Source organism: Cherax quadricarinatus, chromosome 62, assembly GCF_038502225.1.
Source record: "Cherax quadricarinatus isolate ZL_2023a chromosome 62, ASM3850222v1, whole genome shotgun sequence".
Lineage (NCBI taxonomy): Eukaryota > Metazoa > Arthropoda > Malacostraca > Decapoda > Parastacidae > Cherax > Cherax quadricarinatus.
In genome coordinates, this window is record NC_091353.1 from 2,705,557 (window position 1) to 2,728,088 (window position 22,532).

The 22,532-nt window shown below is 40.8% G+C and overlaps 1 protein-coding gene and 1 long non-coding RNA gene across 2 annotated transcripts; one reads left to right on the forward strand and one right to left on the reverse strand.

The window, feature by feature from the left end:
* The first annotated feature begins 466 nt into the window (after window positions 1–466).
* Window positions 467–1,213, forward strand: LOC138854533 (uncharacterized). The gene is made up of 3 exons (XR_011393731.1): window positions 467–541; window positions 606–765; window positions 1,116–1,213. It is a non-coding gene; the product is annotated as an uncharacterized lncRNA (long non-coding RNA).
* On the reverse strand, window positions 698–7,473 carry LOC138854532 (mucin-22-like). Its single transcript, XM_070098315.1, has 2 exons — window positions 6,181–7,473; window positions 698–2,405 (listed from the first exon to the last, which is right to left on the reverse strand). Exons 1-2 carry the CDS (start codon window positions 7,424–7,426, stop codon window positions 2,317–2,319), a joined length of 1,335 nt encoding a protein of 444 aa, XP_069954416.1. The 5' UTR covers window positions 7,427–7,473; the 3' UTR covers window positions 698–2,316.
* Between the last annotated feature and the right edge of the window lie 15,059 nt (window positions 7,474–22,532).

Consider the following 22,532-nt stretch of genomic DNA (forward strand, 5'->3'; position numbering starts at 1 on the left):
ACTGGTGTGGGTGGCATCCTGGGTGTTAGGTGACTGGTGTGGGTGGCATCCTGGGTGTTAGGTGACTGGTGTGGGTGGCATCCTGGGTGTTAGGTGACTGGTGTGGGTGGCATCCTGGGTGTTAGGTGACTGGTGTGGGTGGCATCCTGGGTGTTAGGTGACTGGTGTGGGTGGCATCCTGGGTGTTAGGTGACTGGTGTGGGTGGCATCCTGGGTGTTAGGTGACTGGTGTGGGTGGCATCCTGGGTGTTAGGTGACTGGTGTGGGTGGCATCCTGGGTGTTAATTGACTGGTGTGGGTGGCATCCTGTGTGTTAGGTGACTGGTGTGGGTGGCATCCTGTATGTTAGGTGACTGGTGTGGGTGGCATCCTGGGTGTTAGGTGACTGGTGTGGGTGGCATCCTGGGTGTTAGGTGACTGGTGTGGGTGGCATCCTGGGTGTTAATTGACTGGTGTGGGTGGCATCCTGTGTGTTAGGTGACTGGTGTGGGTGGCATCCTGGGTGTTAGGTGACTGGTGTGGGTGGCATCCTGGGTGTTAGGTGACTGGTGTGGGTGGCATCCTGGGTGTTAATTGACTGGTGTGGGTGGCATCCTGTGTGTTAGGTGACTGGTGTGGGTGGCATCCTGTGTGTTAGGTGACTGGTGTGGGTGGCATCCTGTGTGTTAGGTGACTGGTGTGGGTGGCATCCTGTGTGTTAGGTGACTGGTGTGGGTGGCATCCTGTGTGTTAGGTGACTGGTGTGGGTGGCATCCTGTGTGTTAGGTGACTGGTGTAGGTGGCATCCTGTGTGTTAGGTGACTGGTGTGAGTGGCATCCTGTGTGTTAGGTGACTGGTGTGAGTGGCATCCTGTGTGTTAGGTGACTGGTGTGGGTGGCATCCTGTGTGTTAGGTGACTGGTGTGGGTGGCATCCTGTGTGTTATGTGACTGGTGTAGGTGGCATCCTGTGTGTTAGGTGACTTGTGTGGGTGGCATCCTGTGTGTTAGGTGACTGGTGTGGGTGGCATCCTGTGTGTTATGTGACTGGTGTGGGTGGCATCCTGTGTGTTAGGTGACTGGTGTGGGTGGCATCCTGTGTTATGTGACTGGTGTGGGTGGCATCCTGTGTGTTAGGTGACTGGTGTGGGTGGCATCCTGGGGTACAAGCGTGAAGGAGAGTACCTCGACATTATACACTACATATGGACCAAGAATACAAACCTCAGTGTCCAGGATGGTAAAAAATCTTCCCACTTAGAAGCGAATACCAATAAATATACTTAAGATTATTTCCTATCTTTCTAGCAAGCCCATGTAACTAGTTACAAACACTTCTAGCAAGGGATTCACAGACTTTTAAATATTTTTCGTGTGATCTGCATATTTTATCATCAGTCAGCTAATTACTAGCACGACTGATGTCAATTAGCTAACACCTCTGATGCTTTAAAAACAGCCAGATGTGTCAGGTATAGCACATATTTGCTCAGCTCTGCCGTCATAATTACCCATTAATCCACTATAATCACTATAATTCCTTCAAATACAAAATGTACTAATTAACTTGAACGAGGGTCATTAACGGCTGCTTATCACCTGTGATCTAACAACAGTGTTTGTGATTACAGTATACTTAGTGTATACACTGAGATACACACCTCTCAGTGTATATACACTGATATATATATATACACGAAAAACATTGATTCGTTACTGTAGTGAACATGAGGGCTCTGATTGGTCACTAGGGCACACGTGAAGGCTCTGATTGGTCACTAGGGCACACGTGAAGGCTCTGATTGGTCACTAGGGCACACGTGAAGGCTCTGATTGGCCACTAGGGTTCTCACGAGAGCACTGATTGACCACTAGTGTCCAGATGAAGACTGATTGACAACTAGGGTTCTCACGAGACTGCTGATTGGCCACTAGTGTCCAGATGAAGGCTCTGATTGGCCACTAGGGTTCTCACGAGACTGCTGATTGGCCACTAGTGCGAAGATGAAGACTCTGATTGGCCACTAGGGTTCTCACGAGACTGCTGATTGGCCAATAGTATCCAGATGAAGACTGATTGGCCACTAGGGTTCTCACGAGACTGCTGATTGGCCACTAGTGTCCAGATGAAGGCTCTGATTGGCCACTAGGGTTCTCACGAGACTGCTGATTGGCCACTAGTGCGAAGATGAAGACTCTGATTGGCCACTGGGGTTCTCACGAGACTGCTGATTGGCCAATAGTATCCAGATGAAGACTGATTGGCCACTAGGGTTCTCACGAGACTGCTGATTGGCCACTAGTGTCCAGGTGAAGGCTCTGACTGGTCATTAGTGAGTTAGACGAATGTTGTGATGGTGGTGTGTGGCGCGGCGGTGTTCTTATGGAACTTGGAGATTCTTCTGCGTCTGTTGGGACGAACAAACTCTGTGTGGAGAGAGAAAACTGAACTTAGCAAATAACTGAGAGATAGACAGGAAGATAGATAGATACAGACACAGGAGAATGAGAAACAAACTGGCAGAAAGAGAGAAAGAGAGGGACAATGAGAGACAGACGCAGGAGAATGAGAAACAAACAGGCAGAAAGGGAGAAAGAGAGGGACATTGAGAGACAAAGACACAGGAGAATGAGAAACAAACAGGCAGAAAGAGAGAGAGAGAGGAACATTGAGAGACAGACACAGGAGAATGAGAAACAAACAGGCAGAAAGGGAGAGAGGTACAATGAGAGGCAGACACAGGAGAATGAGAAACAAACAGGGAGAAAGAGAGGGAGATTGAGAGACAAAGACACAGGAGAATGAGAAACAAACAGGCAGAAAGGGAGAAAGAGAGGGACATTGAGAGACAGACACAGGAGAATGAGAAACAAACAGGCAGAAAGAGAGAAAGAGAGGGACAATGAGAGGCAGACACAGGAGAATGAGAAACAAACAGGCAGAAAGGGAGAAAGAGAGGGACATTGAGAGACAGACACAGGAGAATGAGAAACAAACAGGCAGAAAGGGAGAAAGAGAGGGACAATGAGAGGCAGACACAGGAGAATGAGAAACAAACAGGCAGAAAGTGAGAAAGAGAGGGACATTGAGAGACAGACACAGGAGAATGAGAAACAAACAGGCAGAAAGTGAGAAAGAGAGGGACATTGAGCGACAGACACAGGAGAATGAGAAACAAACAGGCAGAAAGGGAGAAAGAGAGGGACAATGAGAGGCAGACACAGGAGAATGAGAAACAAACAGGCAGAAAGGGAGAAAGAGAGAGACAATGAGAGGCAGACACAGGAGAATGAGAAACAAACAGGGAGAAAGAGAGGGAGATTGAGAGACAAAGACACAGGAGAATGAGAAACAAACAGGCAGAAAGGGAGAAAGAGAGGGACATTGAGAGACAGACACAGGAGAATGAGAAACAAACAGGGACATTGAGAGACAAAGACACAGGAGAATGAGAAACAAACAGGCAGAAAGGGAGAGAGGGACAATGAGAGGCAAACACAGGAGAATGAGAAACAAACAGGCAGAAAGGGAGAAAGAGAGGGAGATTGAGAGACAAAGACACAGGAGAATGAGAAACGAACAGGCAGAAAGGGAGAAAGAGAGGGACATTGAGAGACAGACACAGAAGAATGAGAAACAAACAGGCAGAAAGGGAGAAAGAGAGAGACAATGAGAGGCAGACACAGGAGAATGAGAAACAAACAGGGAGAAAGAGAGGGAGATTGAGAGACAAAGACACAGGAGAATGAGAAACAAACAGGCAGAAAGGGAGAAAGAGAGGGACATTGAGAGACAGACACAGGAGAATGAGAAACAAACAGGGAGAAAGGGAGAAAGAGGGACATTGAGAGACAGACACAGGAGAATGAGAAACAAACAGGCAAAAAGGGAGAACGAGAGGGACAATGAGAGGCAGACACAGGAGAATGAGAAACAAACAGGCAGAAAGGGAGAAAGAGAGGGACATTGAGAGGCAGACACAGGAGAATGAGAAACAAACAGGCAGAAAGGGAGAAAGAGAGGGAGATTGAGAGACAGACACAGGAGAATGAGAAACAAACAGGCAGAAAGGGAGAAAGAGAGGGACATTGAGAGGCAGACACAGGAGAATGAGAAACAAACAGGCAGAAAGGGAGAAAGAGGGACATTGAGAGACAGACACAGGAGAATGAGAAACAAACAGGCAGAAAGGGAGAAAGAGAGGGACATTGAGAGACAAAGACACAGGAGAATGAGAAACAAACAGGCAGAAAGGGAGAAAGAGAGGGACATTGAGAGACAAAGACACAGGAGAATGAGAAACAAACAGGCAGAAAGGGAGAAAGAGAGGGACATTGAGAGACAAAGACACAGGAGAATGAGAAACAAACAGGCAGAAAGGGAGAAAGAGAGGGACATTGAGAGACAAAGACACAGGAGAATGAGAAACAAACAGGCAGAAAGGGAGAAAGAGAGGGACATTGAGAGACAAAGACACAGGAGAATGAGAAACAAACAGGCAGAAAGGGAGAAAGAGAGGGACATTGAGAGACAAAGACACAGGAGAATGAGAAACAAACAGGCAGAAAGGGAGAAAGAGAGGGACATTGAGAGACAAACACAGGAGAATGAGAAACAAACAGGCAGAAAGGGAGAAAGAGAGGGACAATGAGAGACAGACACAGGAGAATGAGAAACAAACAGGCAGAAAGGGAGAAAGAGAGGGACATTGAGAGACAGACACAGGAGAATGAGAAACAAACAGGCAGAAAGGGAGAAAGAGGGACATTGAGAGACAGACACAGGAGAATGAGAAACAAACAGGCAGAAAGGGAGAAAGAGAGGGACATTGAGAGACAGACACAGGAGAATGAGAAACAAACAGGCAGAAAGGGAGAAAGAGAGGGACATTGAGAGACAAAGACACAGGAGAATGAGAAACAAACAGGCAGAAAGTGAGAAAGAGAGGGACATTGAGCGACAGACACAGGAGAATGAGAAACAAACAGGCAGAAAGGGAGAAAGAGAGGGACATTGAGAGACAAACACAGGAGAATGAGAAACAAACAGGCAGAAAGGGAGAAAGAGAGGGACATTGAGAGACAAACACAGGAGAATGAGAAACAAACAGACAGAAAGTGAGAAAGAGAGGGACATTGAGAGGCAGACACAGGAGAATGAGAAACAAACAGGCAGAAAGGGAGAAAGAGAGGGACAATGAGAGACAGACACAGGAGAATGAGAAACAAACAGGCAGAAAGGGAGAAAGAGAGGGACAATGAGAGACAGACACAGGAGAATGAGAAACAAACAGGCAGAAAGGGAGAAAGAGAGGGACAATGAGAGACAGACACAGGAGAATGAGAAACAAACAGGCAGAAAGGGAGAAAGAGAGGGACATTGAGAGACAAAGACACAGGAGAATGAGAAACAAACAGGCAGAAAGTGAGAAAGAGAGGGACATTGAGAGACAGACACAGGAGAATGAGAAACAAACAGGCAGAAAGGGAGAAAGAGAGGGACAATGAGAGACAGACACAGGAGAATGAGAAACAAACAGGCAGAAAGGGAGAAAGAGAGGGACAATGAGAGACAGACACAGGAGAATGAGAAACAAACAGGCAGAAAGGGAGAAAGAGAGGGACAATGAGAGACAGACACAGGAGAATGAGAAACAAACAGGCAGAAAGGGAGAAAGAGAGGGACAATGAGAGACAGACACAGGAGAATGAGAAACAAACAGGCAGAAAGGGAGAAAGAGAGGGACAATGAGAGACAGACACAGGAGAATGAGAAACAAACAGGCAGAAAGGGAGAAAGAGAGACAAAAAGAGACTGAGAGGGGAGAAAGAGAAAGAAATATAAAGACGAATAAATATGAAAGACAGGTATAAATAAGAGCACTGAAGAAACAGAGGTAAAAGATGGAAAGAGGAAAACATAGAAGAAAATATAGAAGGAAAAAATCTCAACTTTAAATTACAATTTTTCCTAAAATATTATTTTATTAATTTTAAATATTGGTTAAGCTAATCTATATTAGGTTAAATTAATAATAATAAATATTAAATATCTACATTAGGTAAAAATAATAATAATAATAATAATAATAATAATAATAATAATAATAATAATAATAATAAAATAATAATATTAATAATAATAATAATAATAATAATAATAATAATAATAATAATAATAATAATAATAATAATAATTTACCTGTTATACAGCTCTGGCGGAGTGAAATTTGAATGGGGTTTGATACACCGCTGCCAGCCGTAGTTCTCGCTCGTTTGTATTGCTTCACTTCGGTGCCAGACGTAGTTCTCGCTCGTTTGTATTGCTTCACTTCGCTGCCAGACGCAGATGTATCGTTAATAAACGTGGCTGCGTCGTTATTAGACTTAGATACGTCGTTATTGGACGTTAATGCGTCGTTCTTCGGTGCAGTTGCCTCGCTGCCAGACGATGATTCGTCGTTTTCATACTGTGCGATCTGGCTGCCAGACGTAGACGCGTCTTTCGTATTTTTTCCTCTGACGTTGCCAGACGTAAGTGAGTCCTTCACTGACGTACATGTGTCGCTTGACGTAAGCGTAACGATGTTTGACGGCGATATGTTCTTAGATACAGATGTGTCGTTATATGACGGAGAGATCCCGCTGCCAGACGTAGTGGTGCCGTTGTTGCATGGCATTGACGAAACAGTGTGGGTGCCAGACGTAGGTGACACAGCAGTGTGGGTGTCAGACGCAGGTAACGCAACAGTGTGGGTGCCAGACGCAGGTAACGCAACAGTGTGGGTGCCAGACGCAGGTGATGCAACGGTGTGGATGCTAGACGCGGGTGACGCAGCAGTATGGGTGCCAGGCGCATGTGACGCAACAGTGTGGGTGCCAGACGTAGGTAACGCAGTAGTGTAGGTACCAGACGCAGGTGATGCAACAGTGTGGGTGTCAGACGTAGGTGACGTAGCAGTGTGGGTGCCAGACGCAGGTGACGGAACAGCGTGGGTGCCAGACGCAGGTGACGCAACAGTGTGGGTGCCAGACGCAGGTGACGCAACAGTGTGGGTGCCAGACGCAGGTGACGCAACAGTGTGGGTGCCAGACGCAGGTGACGCAACAGTGTGGGTGCCAAACGCAAGTGAGTGGCGGTCAGTAAGTACAGTGGCACTGACCAGGTCACTGTGGTGGTCAGGAAGTACTGTGGCACTAACCAGGTCACTGCAGGTCACACGCTGCCACCGGAAGTGACCTTCGTTCACCGGAACTTCTCTTATTGGATCAAAATTCCATTTTTTTCTGAATTCCTGGGCCGAGATGGTGAGGAGTGACTCTGCCAGTTGTAGGTTGTGTTTACTGTGGCTTAGGCCTAGAGGGAGCGCCCTCCTGGCTGAGCCTACACGCTTCACCATCATTCTAGCTCTTGGTCTCCAGGGTTTGAGAGGCTGGAGGATGACCATTATCTGGGCGGGTGACGAAGATCTCACTCAGACGGAGGCTGGAGCCGCACTGAACATTAGTGACGTAGCAGACACTGAGGTAAGCTCCGCCCCTCGATCACCTGATTGGTCAGCTGCTGTAAATGATGTCATAGATCTTCTTTACCGTCATAAGTGACGTCATAGATCGTCTTTACCACCTCTACCTTCTTTCTCATTTCTCATCTTTATTTATACTATTATTCTAAAATTATTACATCGAAATTTATATTGAAGGAAAGCAGTTTATATATATATAATAAGTGTCAATACAATCTGGCAACTTTTGTAGACTCAAGCAGACTCCTCTATGACGTCACTGACAAGCGAGCATTCTATTGGCCACGAGTAAGATGTCAGGGACAAGAAGGCACCTCATTGGCCACAAATACGACGTTATAGACAAGCAAACACCTTACTGGCCAGTCGTAATGAAATTCTCACGTGATAGGTGGATAGACTCACTTTTATTATTGTACGTAACGTAGCAACGTAACAACACAACGTAAGGTAACGTAATAAATAACATAACAAGTAACGTAATAACGTAACGTAACAAGTAACGTAATTACTACTATTATTACTACTACTATCATTACTACTATTATTACTACTACTACCATTACTACTATTATTACTACTACTACTGTCATTACTGCTGTACTACTATCATTTACTGCTACTGTTACTGCTGCTGTCATTGCTGCTAATTGCTGCTACTATTGCTCTACTGTCGTACTGCCTGTGCTGCTACTGTCATTGCTACTGCTGGTACTGCTGCTATCATTGCGCTGTTGTTGCTGCTGCTGTCATTGCTACTGTTATTGCTGCTGTCATTGCTGCTGCTGTCATTTGCTGCTGCTGTTGCTGCTGCTGTCATTTGCTCTGCTGTTACTGCTGCTGTCGTTGCTGCTGTCATTGCTGCTGCTGTTGCTGCTGCCCATCATTTACTGCTGTCATTGCTGCTGCTGTTGCTGCTGCTATCATTTGCTACTGCTGTTACTGCTGCTATCATTGCTACGCCGGTGCTGCTGCTATTGCTGCTGCTATCATTTGCTGCTGTCGTTGCTGCTGTTGCTGCTATCATTGCTGCTGCTGTTATACTGCTATCGTTGCTGCTACTGTATACTGCTGTCATTTGCTGCTATTGTTACTGCTGCTGTCATTTGCTACTGTTGTACTACTATCATTGCTACTGCTATCGTTGCTGCTGCTATTGCTGCTGCTATCATTGCACTACTGTTACTGCTACTGTAAATTTGCTGCTATCATTGCTGCTGCACTATTGCTACTACCTATCGTTCGCGTATCATTGCCATAGTGCTGCTGCTGTCATTGCTGCTGCTGTTGCTGCTGCTATCGTTGCACTGCTATCATTGCTGCTGCTATTGCTGCTGCTGTCGTTTGCTGCCACTGTTGCTGCTGCTATCATTTGCTGCTACTGTTACTGCTATCGTTTGCTGCTACTTTAATTGCTGCTGCTATCGTTACTGCTGTCATTTGCTGCTGCTGTTGCTGCTGTCGTTGCTGCTACTTTATTGCTGCTGCTGTCGTTGCTGCTATCATTGCGCTGCTGCTGTTACTGCCTGCTGTCATTGCTGCTGCTGTTGCTGCTATCATTGCTGCTGCTATTGCTGCTGCTATCACATTTACGCCACTGCTATTGCTGCTGCTATCCGTTGCTGCTATCATTGCTGCTGCTGTGCTGCTGCTGTGTTTACTGCTGCTATTGCTGCCTTTATCGTTGCTGCTATTGCTGCTGCTATCGTTACTGCTATCATTGCTACTGCTGTTGCTGCTGCTATCAAATTGCTACTGCTATTGCTGCTGCTATCATTGCTGCTGCTATTGCTGCTGCTATCATTGCTGCTAATTATTGCTGCTGCTATCGTTTGCTGCTGTTGTTGCTGCTGTCGTTGCTGCTGCTATCGTTTGGCTGCTCGCTATTGCTGCTGCTGTTGCTGCTGCTATCGGTGCTGCTGCTGTTATACTGCTATCATTGCTGCTGCTGTTGCTGCTGCTGTCGTTGCTGCTGTTATTGCTGCTGCTGTCGTTTGCTGCTGCTGGTACTGCGCTATTTATGCTGCTGCTGTTGCTGCTGCTATGCTGTTGCTGTAACGCTGCTGCTGTTGCTGTAACTGCTGCTGCTGTTGCTGCTGCTGCTGCTGTTGCTGCTGCTGCTGTTGCTGTTGCTGCTGCTGCTGTTGCTGCTGCTGGTACTGCTGCTGCTGCTGCTGGCCAAAAAACAGCAACCGCTGTTGTTGTGCTGCTGTTGCTGCTGCTGCTGTTGCTGCTGCTGCTGTTGCTGCTGCTGTTGTTGATGATGCTGCTGTTGCTGCTCGCTGCTGGTACTGCTGCTGCGTGCTATATACTGTTGCTGCTGCTATTGCTGCTATTGCTGCTGCTGCTGTTGTTGCTGCTGCTGATGCTGCTGCTGCTGTTGCTGCTGCTGCTGTTGCTGCTGCTGCTATTGCTGCTGCTGGTGCTGCTGCTGCTGCTGTTGCTAACCTTTTTATTGCTGCTGGTGCTGTTGCTGCTGCTGCTGTTGCTGCTGCTATTGCTGCTGCTGCTGTGTTTGTTGCCTGCTGCTGCTGTTGCTGTACTGCTGCTGTTAGTAACTTGCTGTTGGTGATGCTGCTATTGCTGCTGCTGCTGTTGCTTAACGGTTGCTGTTGCTGCTGCCTGTTGCTGCTGTTGTATTGCTTTGCTGCTGCTGTTGCTGCCATTTGCTGTTATTTGCTGCTGCCTGTTGCTGCTGCTGTTGTTGCTGCTGCTGCTGTTGCTGCCGACGCTTGTTGCTGCTGCTCACTGTTGCTGCTGTTGCTGTTGCTGCTGCTGCTATTGCTGCTGTTGGTGTTATTGCTGCTGCTGTTGGAGCTGCTGCTGTTGTTGCTGCTGCTGCTATTGCTGCTGCTGCTGCTGCTGTGCTGGCAACAACGCTGTGTGCTGCTGCTGGTTGCTGCTGCTGCTGCTGTTGCTGCTGTTGCCAATTTGCTGCTGCTGCGTTGCTGCTGTTGCTGTTATTGCTGCTGCTGTTGCTGCTGCTGCTATTGCTGCTGCTGCTGTTGCTGCTGCTGTTGCTGTGTTTGCATTTATTTGCTGCTGCTGGGTGCCATGCTGCTGTTGCTGCTGCTGTTGCTGCTGCTGTTACTATTATTACTACTACTATTACTACTACTACTATTACTGCTACTGCTAATGCTACTATTATCACTACTACTATTACCATCTCTCCCATGTACACTATCACTCCCAGGTACACTATCACTCCCAGGTACACTGTCAGTCTCCCAGGTACACTATCAGTCTCCCAGGTACACTATCAGTCTCCCAGGTACACTGTCAGTCTCCCAGGTACACTATCAGTCTCCCAGGTACACTGTCAGTCTCCCAGGTACACTATCAGTCTCCCAGGTACACTATCAGTCTCCCAGGTACACTGTCAGTCTCCCAGGTACACTATCACTCCCCCCAGGTTCACTATCACTCTCCCAGATACACTATCACTCCCAGGTACACTATCACTCCCAGGTACACTATCGCTCTCCCAGACACACTATTACTCTCCCAGGTACACTATCACTCACAGGTACACTATCACTCTCCCAGGTACACTATTACTCTCCCAGGTGCACTATCACTGCCAGGTACACTATCATTCTCCCAGGTACACCATCACTCCCAGGTACACTATCACTCTCCCAGGTACACTATTACTCTCTCTCTAAGGTACACTATCACTCTCCCAGGTACACTATCACTCCCAGATACACTATCACTCTCCCTGGTTCACTATCGCTCTCCCAGGTACATTATCACTCTCAGGCACACTATCACTCTCCCAGGTACACTATCACTCCCAGGTACACTATCACTCTCCCAGATACACTATCACTCTCCCAGACACACTATCACTCTCCCAGGTACACTATCACTCCCAGGTACACTATCACTCTCCCAGATACACTATCACTCTCCCAGATACACTATCACTCTCCCAGGTACATTATCACTCCCAGATACACTATCACTCTCCCTGGTTCACTATCGCTCTCCCAGGTACATTATCACTCTCAGGCACACTATCACTCTCCCAGGTACACTATCACTCCCAGGTACACTATCACTCCCAGGTACACTATCACTCTCCCAGATACACTATCACTCCCAGGTACACTATCACTCCCAGGTACACTATCACTCCCAGCTACACTACCACTCTCCCAGGTACACTATCACTCTCCCAGGTACACTATTAGTCTCCCAGGTACACTATTAGTCTCCCAGGTACACTATCACTCTCCCAGGTACACTATTAGTCTCCCAGGTACACTATCACTCTCCCAGGTGCACTATTAGTCTCCCAGGTACACTATCACTCTCCTAGGTGCACTATCACTCCCAGGTACACTCTCTCTCTCTCTCTCTCTCTCTCTCTCTCTCTCTCTCTCTCTCTCTCTCTCTCTCTCTCTCTCTCTCTTTCCCAGGTACATTATCACTCTCCCACATCGCCTCTTCCTCTTCTCGTCTTACCTGTTCCCTTCCTTCCATCTGCTGCCTTTATACCAGATGACAGTAAAGATATCTCTCTCTCTCTCTCTCTCTCTCTCTCTCTCTCTCTCTCTCTCTCTCTCTCTCTCTCTCTCTCTCTCTCTCTCTCTCTCTCTCTCTCTCTCTCTCTCTCTCTCATTTCTGAAGGTAACCACCCAGGTCACCGTGCAGGTCACAGACAAGGTCACTACCCAGGTCACCGCACAGGTCACCATCCAGGTCACAGACAAGGTCACTACCCAGGTCACCATCCAGGTCACAGACCAGGTCACTACCCAGGTCACCACCCAGGTCACCACCCAGGTAACCACCCAGGTCACTATCCTGGTCACCACCCAAGTCACCACCCAGGTCACCATCCAGGTCACAGACCAGGTCACTACCCAGGTCACCACCCAGGTCACCACCCAGGTCACTACCCTGGTCACTACCCAGGTCACCACCCAGGACACCATCCAGGTCAGAGACCAGGTCACTACCCAGGTCACCACCCAGGTCACCACCCAGGTCACCACCCAGGTCACTACCCTGGTCACCACCCAAGTCACCACCCAGGTCACCATCCAGGTCACAGACCAGGTCGCCACCAACGTCACCGTCCAAGTCACAGACCAAGTACACCTGGTTACTGGAGTGATTAAGCAGGTTGTTAGTAGCAGCCTGCCACAATACAAGGTGTCATCATCATTCTACTAATTACTTATCATCAATCTACTAGTTATCATTCTACTAGTTATCATTCTACTAGTTATTATAATTCTACTACTTATTATCATTCTACTAGTTATCATCATTCTATTAGTTATTATCATTCTACTAGTTATTATAATTCTACTAGTTATTATCATTCTACTAGTTATCATCATTCTACTAGTTATTATAATTCTACTAGTTATTATCATTCTACTAGTTATTATCATTCTACTAGTTATTATAATTCTACTAGTTATCATCATTCTACTAGTTATTATCATTCTACTAGTTATTATCATTCTACTAGTTATTATCATTCTACTAGTTATCATCATTCTACTAGTTATTATCATTCTACTAGTTATTATCATTCTACTAGTTATCATCATTCTACTAGTTATTATAATTCTACTACTTATTATCATTCTACTAGTTATCATCATTCTATTAGTTATTATCATTCTACTAGTTATTATCATTCTACTAGTTATTATCATTCTACTAGTTATTATCATTCTACTAGTTATTATCATTCTACTAGTTATTATCATTCTACTAGTTATTATAATTCTACTAGTTATTATCATTCTACTAGTTATCATCATTCTACTAGTTATTATAATTCTACTAGTTATTATCATTCTACTAGTTATTATCATTCTACTAGTTATCATCATTCTACTAGTTATTATCATTCTACTAGTTATCATCATTCTACTAGTTATTATAATTCTACTAGTTATTATCATTCTACTAGTTATTATCATTCTACTAGTTATTATCATTCTACTAGTTATCATCATTCTATTAGTTATTATCATTCTACTAGTTATTATCATTCTACTAGTTATTATCATTCTACTAGTTATCATCATTCTACTAGTTATCATCATTCTACTAGTTATTATCATTCTACTAGTTATCATCATTCTATTAGTTATTATCATTCTACTAGTTATTATCATTCTACTAGTTATTATCATTATACTAGTTATTATCATTCTACTAGTTATTATCATTCTACTAGTTATCATCATTCTACTAGTTATTATCATTCTACTAGTTATTATCATTCTACTAGTTATTATCATTCTACTAGTTATTATCATACTACTAGTTATCATTCTACTAGTTATCATCATTCTACTAGTTATTATCACTCTACTAGTTATCATCATTCTATTAGTTATTATCATTCTACTAGTTACTATCATTCTACTAGTTATTATCATTCTACTAGTTATTATCATTCTACTAGTTACTATCATTCTACTAGTTATTATCATTCTACTAGTTATTATCATTCTACTAGTTATTATCATTCTACTAGTTATCATCATTCTAGTTATTATCATTCTACTAGTTATTATCATTCTACTAGTTATTATAATTCTACTAGTTATTATCATTCTACTAGTTATTATCATTCTACTAGTTATTACCATTCTACTAATTATTATAATTCTACTAGTTATTATCATTCTACTAGTTATTATCATTCGACTAGTTATTATCATTCTACTAGTTATTATCATTCTACTAGTTATTATCATTCTACTATTTATTATCATTCTACTAGTTATTATCATTCTACTAGTTATTATCATTCTACTAGTTATTATCATTCTACTATTTATTATCATTCTACTAGTTATTATCATTCGACTAGTTATTATCATTCGACTAGTTATTATCATTCTACTAGTTATTATCATTCTACTAGTTATTATCATTCTACTATTTATTATCATTCTACTAGTTATTATCATTCGACTAGTTATTATCATTCTACTAGTTATTATCATTCTACTAGTTATCATCATTCTACTAGTTATTATCATTCTACTAGTTATTATCATTCTACTAGTTATCATCATTCTACTATTTATTATCATTCTACTAGTTAATATCATTCTACTAGTTATTATCATTCTACTAGTTATTATCATTCTACTAGTTATTATCATTCTACTATTTATTATCATTCTACTAGTTATTATCATTCTACTAGTTATTATCATTCTACTAGTTATTATCATTCTACTAGTTATCATCATTCTACTAGTTATTATCATTCTACTAGTTATTATCATTCTACTAGTTATCAACATTCTATTAGTTATTATCATTCTACTAGTTATCAACATTCTACTAGTTATCAACATTCTATTAGTTATTATCATTCTACTAGTTATTATCATTCTACTAGTTATCATCATTCTACTAGTTATCAACATTCTATTAGTTATTATCATTCTACTAGTTATTATCATTCTACTAGTTATCATCATTCTACTAGTTATCATTCTACTAGTTATTATCATTCTACTAGTTATTATCATTCTACTAGTTATTGTCATTCTACTAGTTATCGTCATTCTATTAGTTACAATTCTACTAGTTATTGTCATTCTACTAGTTATTATCATTCTACTAGTTCTTATCATTCTACTAGTTATCATCATTCTACTAGTTATTATCATTCTACTAGTTATCATCACTCTACTAGTTATTATCATTCTACTAGTTATCATCATTCTACTAGCTATTATCATTCTACTAGTTATCATCACTCTACTAGTTATTATCATTCTACTAGTTATTATCATTCTACTAGTTATTATCATTCTACTAGTTATTATCATTCTACTAGTTATCATCATTCTACTAGTTATTATCATTCTACTAGTTATCATCACTCTACTAGTTATTATCATTCTACTAGTTATCATCATTCTACTAGTTATTATCATTCTACTAGTTATTATCATTCTACTAGTTATCATCATTCTACTAGTTATTATCATTCTACTAGTTATTATCATTCTACTAGTTATTACCATTCTCCTAGTTATCATCATTCTACTAGTTATCATCATTCTACTAGTTATTATCATTCTACTAGTTATTATCATTCTACTAGCTATTATCATTCTACTAGTTATCATCATTCTACTAGTTATTATCATTCTACTAGTTATTATCATTCTACTAGTTATCATCATTCTACTAGTTATTATCATTCTACTAGTTATTATCATTCTACTAGTTATTATCATTCTACTAGCTATTATCATTCTACTAGTTATCATCATTCTACTAGTTATCATCATTCTACTAGTTATTATCATTCTACTAGTTATCATCATTCTACTAGTTATCATCATTCTACTAGTTATCATCATTCTACTAGTTATTATCATTCTACTAGTTATCATCATTCTACTAGTTATCATCATTCTACTAGTTATCATCATTCTACTAGTTATTATCATTCTACTAGTTATCATCATTCTACTAGTTATTATCATTCTACTAGTTATTATCATTCTAATAGTTATTATCATTCTACTAGTTATTATCATTCTACTAGTTATTATCATTCTACTAGTTATCATCATTCTACTAGTTATTATCATTCTAATAGTTATTATCATTCTACTAGTTATTATCATTCTACTAGTTATTATCATTCTACTAGTTATCATCATTCTATTAGTTATCATTCTACTAGTTATTATCATTCTACTAGTTATTATCATTCTACTAGTTATCATCATTCTACTAGTTATTATCATTCTACTAGTTATTATCATTCTACTAGTTATTATCATTCTACTAGTTATCATTCTACTAGTTATCATCATTCTACTAGTTATTATCACTCTACTAGTTATCATCATTCTATTAGTTATTATCATTCTACTAGTTATTATCATTCTACTAGTTATTATGATTCTACTAGTTATTATAATTCTACTAGTTATTATCATTCTACTAGTTATCATCATTCTACTAGTTATTATCATTCTAGTTATTATCATTCTACTAGTTATTATCATTCTACTAGTTATTATAATTCTACTAGTTATTATCATTCTACTAGTTATTATCATTCTACTAGTTATTACCATTCTACTAATTATTATAATTCTACTAGTTATTATCATTCTACTAGTTATTATCATTCGACTAGTTATTATCATTCTACTAGTTATTATCATTCTACTAGTTATCATCATTCTACTATTTATTATCATTCTACTAGTTAATATCATTCTACTAGTTAATATCATTCTACTAGTTATTATCATTCTACTGGTTATTATCATTCTACTAGTTATTATCATTCTACTAGTTATTATCATTCTACTAGTTATTATCATTCTACTAGTTATTATCATTCTACTAGTTATCATCATTCTACTAGTTATTATCATTCTACTAGTTATCATCATTCTACTAGTTATCAACATTCTATTAGTTATTATCATTCTACTAGTTATTATCATTCTACTAGTTATCATCATTCTACTAGTTATCATTCTACTAGTTATTATCATTCTACTAGTTATTATCATTCTACTAGTTATTATCATTCTACTAGTTATTGTCATTCTACTAGTTATCATCATTCTATTAGTTACAATTCTACTAGTTATTGTCATTCTACTAGTTATTATCATTCTACTAGTTCTTATCATTCTACTAGTTATCATCATTCTACTAGTTATTATCATTCTACTAGTTATCATCACTCTACTAGTTATTATCATTCTACTAGTTATCATCATTCTACTAGCTATTATCATTCTACTAGTTATCATCACTCTACTAGTTATTATCATTCTACTAGTTATTATCATTCTACTAGTTATTATCATTCTACTAGTTATTATCATTCTACTAGTTATTATCATTCTACTAGTTATCATCACTCTACTAGTTATTATCATTCTACTAGTTATCATCATTCTACTAGTTATTATCATTCTACTAGTTATTATCATTCTACTAGTTATCATCATTCTACTAGTTATTATCATTCTACTAGTTATTATCATTCTACTAGTTATTACCATTCTCCTAGTTATCATCATTCTACTAGTTATCATCATTCTACTAGTTATTATCATTCTACTAGTTATTATCATTCTACTAGCTATTATCATTCAACTAGTTATCATCATTCTACTAGTTATTATCATTCTACTAGTTATTATCATTCTACTAGTTATTATCATTCTACTAGCTATTATCATTCAACTAGTTATCATCATTCTACACTGGTTGCTCGTCCCGTTTCTACTGGTTGTCGTTAATTATGGATTGTTATCGTTCTACCAGTTATCATCATTTCTACTAGTTATTATCGTTTCATGCCAGTTGACCTCATTTCTACTGGTTATTGTCGTTCTACTGGTTATCGTCGTTTCTATAAATTATTAACATAGCTCTATAGATTGTTCAACCATTCCTACTAGTTATTTAATAATTACCACTGGTTTGTAATGTTCATTAGATTGGTGTCATTCCAGCCTAGTTATTTGTCATTCTCTAGTTGTGTATTTTGGTTCTGTCAGCTACCTGGTGCGTGCCATTTCAGGTGCCAGTCGCCTGCTGGTTTTATATCTTATTCTATAAATTTATCATTCTTTAGTTGTTATGTTTCAGGTATCATTATTCTAGATTGTATTACAGTTATTATGTTACTAGGTTCAACGTCATTTATGGGTTGTCATCATTTCTACTAGTTGTCAATGTTTGGTTTATCATTCTGCTGGTTGTTATGTTTAGCGTTCATCAGTGTTCTGCCGTTGTGTGTTGCTGGTACCAATATTCTGTTATCGTTACGATGTGAATACTGGACAATAAACATTCTACGGTTATCATCGATCACTGGTTATCGTCATTCTACTGGTTATCATCGTTCTGGTTGTTATCATTCTACTGGTTATCGTCATTCTGTAGTTATCGTCGTTCTCACTGGTTGGTATCGTTCTGCCAGTTGTTGTCGTTCTACTAATTCCTTTATCATTCTACTACAGTTATTATATTCCTACTAGTTTACATCATCATTCTAGTTATTATCATTTATAGTTCATCAATCATTCTACTAATTATCATCATTTCTACTAGTTATTATCATTTCTACTAGTTATCATCATTTCTACTAGTTATCATCATTCTACTAGTTATTATCATTTCTACTAGTTATTATCATTCTACTAGTTATTATCATTCTACTAGTTATTATCATTCTACTAGTTATTATCATTCTACTAGTTATTATCATTCTACTAGTTATTATCATTCTACTAGTTATTATCATTCTACTAGTTATTATCATTCTACTAGTTATTATCATTCTACTGGACATTTAACTCTGGGATTTAGAAAAGTAGCGTTAAGACTTCCTCCCCTCCCCCACCTCCTCCCCCTCTCCCCTCACCTCCCCCACCTCCTCCCCCTCTCCCCTCACCTCCCCCACCTCCTCCCCCTCCTTCCACCTCCTCCCACCTCTCCTCCCCTCCCCACCTCCAGCCTCTCCTCCCCCCACCTCCTCCCCCTCCCCTCACTTCCCCACCGCCTCCCCTTTCCCTCCACCTCCCCACCTCCTCCTCCTCCCCACCTCCTCCCCTCTCCTCCTTCCCCACCTCCCCTCTCCCCTCACTTCCCCCACCTCCTCCCCCTCTCCCCTCGCTTCTCCCACCTCTCCCCTCTCCTCTTCCCCCTCCTCCCCCTCTCCCTCACCTCCCCCACCTCCTCCTCTCCCTCCTTCCTCCTCCCCTCTCCCCTCCTCCCCGCCCCTCCTCTCCCCTCACTTCCCCCATCTCACTCCTCTCCCTCCTCCCCCTCCTCCCCTCTCCTCACTACCCCATCCTCCTCCCTCTCTCCCCTCACCTCCCCACCTCCTCCCCTCTCCCCTCACTTCCCCACCTCCTCCTCTCCCTCCTTCCCCACCTCCTCCCCCCTCTCCTCACTTCCCCACCTCCTCCCCTCTCCCTCTGGCTCCCACCACCTCCTCGCCCTCTCCTCACTTCCTCTACCTCCTCCCCCCTCCTCCCTCCTTCACACATCCTCCTCCTCACCTCCACCTCCCCTCTCCCTCCACCTCCCTCCTAGCCTCCCCTCCCCTCACCTCCCCATAACCTCCCCTCCCCCTCCTCCCACAATCTCAGAGTATCCAGTTACTCCCCACCTGCCTGTTATGTTCTGCTTAACACATGTTTAAACTGCCCTCCCCACTAACATTACATTCTCCCCACTAACATTACATTCACTACACTAACATTACATTCTCCCCACTAACATTACATTCACTACACATAACCAAATTCCTTTCACACTAACGTTACGTTCTCTACTAACATTACATTCACTACACTAACATTACATTCACTACACTAACGTTACATTCACTACACTAACATTTACATTCACCACACTAGCATTACGTTCACTACACTAAACGTTACATTCACTACACTAACATTACATTCACTACTAACATTGCATTCACTCACACTAACATTACATTCGCTACACTAACATTACATTCACTACACTAACATTGCATTCCTACGCTAATAACATTGCATTCACTGCACTAACGTTACGTTCGCTACACTAACATTACATTCATTCACACTAACATTCATTCACTACACTAACGATGCATTCGCTACACTAACGTTGTTCATACACTAACATTACATTCCACCACACATAACGTACATTCCACTACACTTCAGCATTACATTCCTACACTAACATTACATTCACTACACTAACGTACATTCACTACACTAACATTACATTCTTCTACCACTAACATTTTCACTGCACTAACATTGCAGTTCTACTAACGTTACATTCACTACACTAACATTACATTCATACCTAACGTACATTCACTACACTAACATTACATTCACTACACTAACATTTACATTCTCCCCACTATCGGCTACATTCACTGCACTAACGTTACATTCACTACTAACATTACGTTGCTTCACTAACATTACATTCACTTTCTTTATAACATTCTCCACTAACATTACATTCATACACTAACATTACATTCCTGCATTCAGCATTACGATTCTACACTAACATTACATTCACTTCACTAACATTGCATTCACTACGCTAACATTACATTCTCCACTAACATTACGATTTCACCACACTAACATTACATTCAACTACACTAACGTGCATTCACTACGCCAGCATTGCATTCACTGCACTAACGTTACATTCCTACTAATTACGATTCACTTCTTTTTCTTGATCACATTCACCATAACAATTCATTCCTTTATAACGCGTTATACCACTAACATTCCGTTCCTTTACACTAACATTGCGTTCACTACTAACATTCATTCACCACGCAGCATGCATTCCACATAACATTGCATTCTTACACTAACGTGCATTCACCACACTAAACATTGCATTCACCACACTAACGTACATTCACTGCACTAACATTACGTTCACTACACACTAACGTTATTCCGCCACACTAACATTCCATTCGCTGCACGGTACATTCACTGCACTAACATTACATTCACTCTTTAACATTACATTCACTGCGCAACATTCCATTACTTTCACTAACATTGCATTCACACACTACCAAATTACATTCACTGCACTAACGTTACATTTCACTACACTAACATTGCATTCACTTTACACTAACATTACATTCTTCCACTAACGTTGTTCACTACACTAACGTTAAATTTCACTACACTAACATTACATTCACCACACTAACGTTACATTCACCGCACTAACGTGCATTCCACTGCACTAACATTACACGTTCACCACACTAACGTGCATTATACACTAACGTTCCATTCCACTACCCCTCGACCATTCACATGTGTTACGTTCACCACACCTAACATTACATTCACTACTTCGTTCATTACATTCTACACTAACATTACATTCTTTACACTAACATTACATTCATTTCTTATTACATTCACCACTAACATTGTTATTCTACCATATTACGTTCTACACTAACATTACATTCTCCACACTAACGTGCATTCACTGCACCTAACATTGCATTCACTACTTTAACATTACATTCACTGCATAACATTACATTCCTGCATTAACCATTGCATTCGCTACACTAACGTACATTTCACCACACTAACATTACATTCACTACACTAAATCACATTCACCCACACTAACATTACATTCACTACGTGTATTACGTTCCTTACTAACATTACATTCACCACACTAACATTACATTCACTACTAACATTACACATTCCTACACTAACATTACATTTCTCCCCCACTAACATTACATTCATACACTAACATTTACATTCACTACACTAACATTACATTCACTACACTAACATTACATTCACCGCATTAACATTACATTCACTGCACCTAACATTGCATTCCACCACTAACATTACATTCACCAAATTAACGTTACGATTCACCACGCCTAACGTTACGTTCATACTAACATTACGTTCACTGCTAACATTACGTTCTTCACCTAGTTACATTCTCATACTAACTTGATGCATTCTCTTTATAACATTACATTCTCCCTAACATTACATTCTCCACACTAACGTGCATTCACTATGCTGTTAAATTGCATTCACTGCACTAACGTTACGTTCACTGCACTAGCATTGCATTCACTGCACTAACATTACATTCACTTTACTAACATTACATTCACTACCATGTTCTGATCACCCCAATAACATTACATTGTCCACTAACGTTACGTTCTCCTCTAACATTATTCTCATACTAACATTACATTCTCACCTGTGTGCATTCTCACTAACATTATTCTCCTATTGAACTGCCTTCAACATTACATTCCACCCCACTAACATTCACATTTTCTCACCCACTAACATTACATTCACCCCCACTAAGTACATTCCCCACTAACATTACATTCTCACTAACATTACGTTCACCACACTAACATTTACATTCTCGCTAACGTTACATTTCACCACTATTATTTACATTT

Coding starts and splice junctions, on each gene's coding strand:
- LOC138854532 (XM_070098315.1), bottom strand. CDS start 7,426: ATGGTCATCCTCCAGCCTCTCAAACCCTGGAGACCAAGAGCTAGAATG. Junction 2,406..6,180: donor CCGCCAGAGCTGTATAACAG/GTAAATTATTAT, acceptor CTCTCCACACAG/AGTTTGTTCGTCCCAACAGA.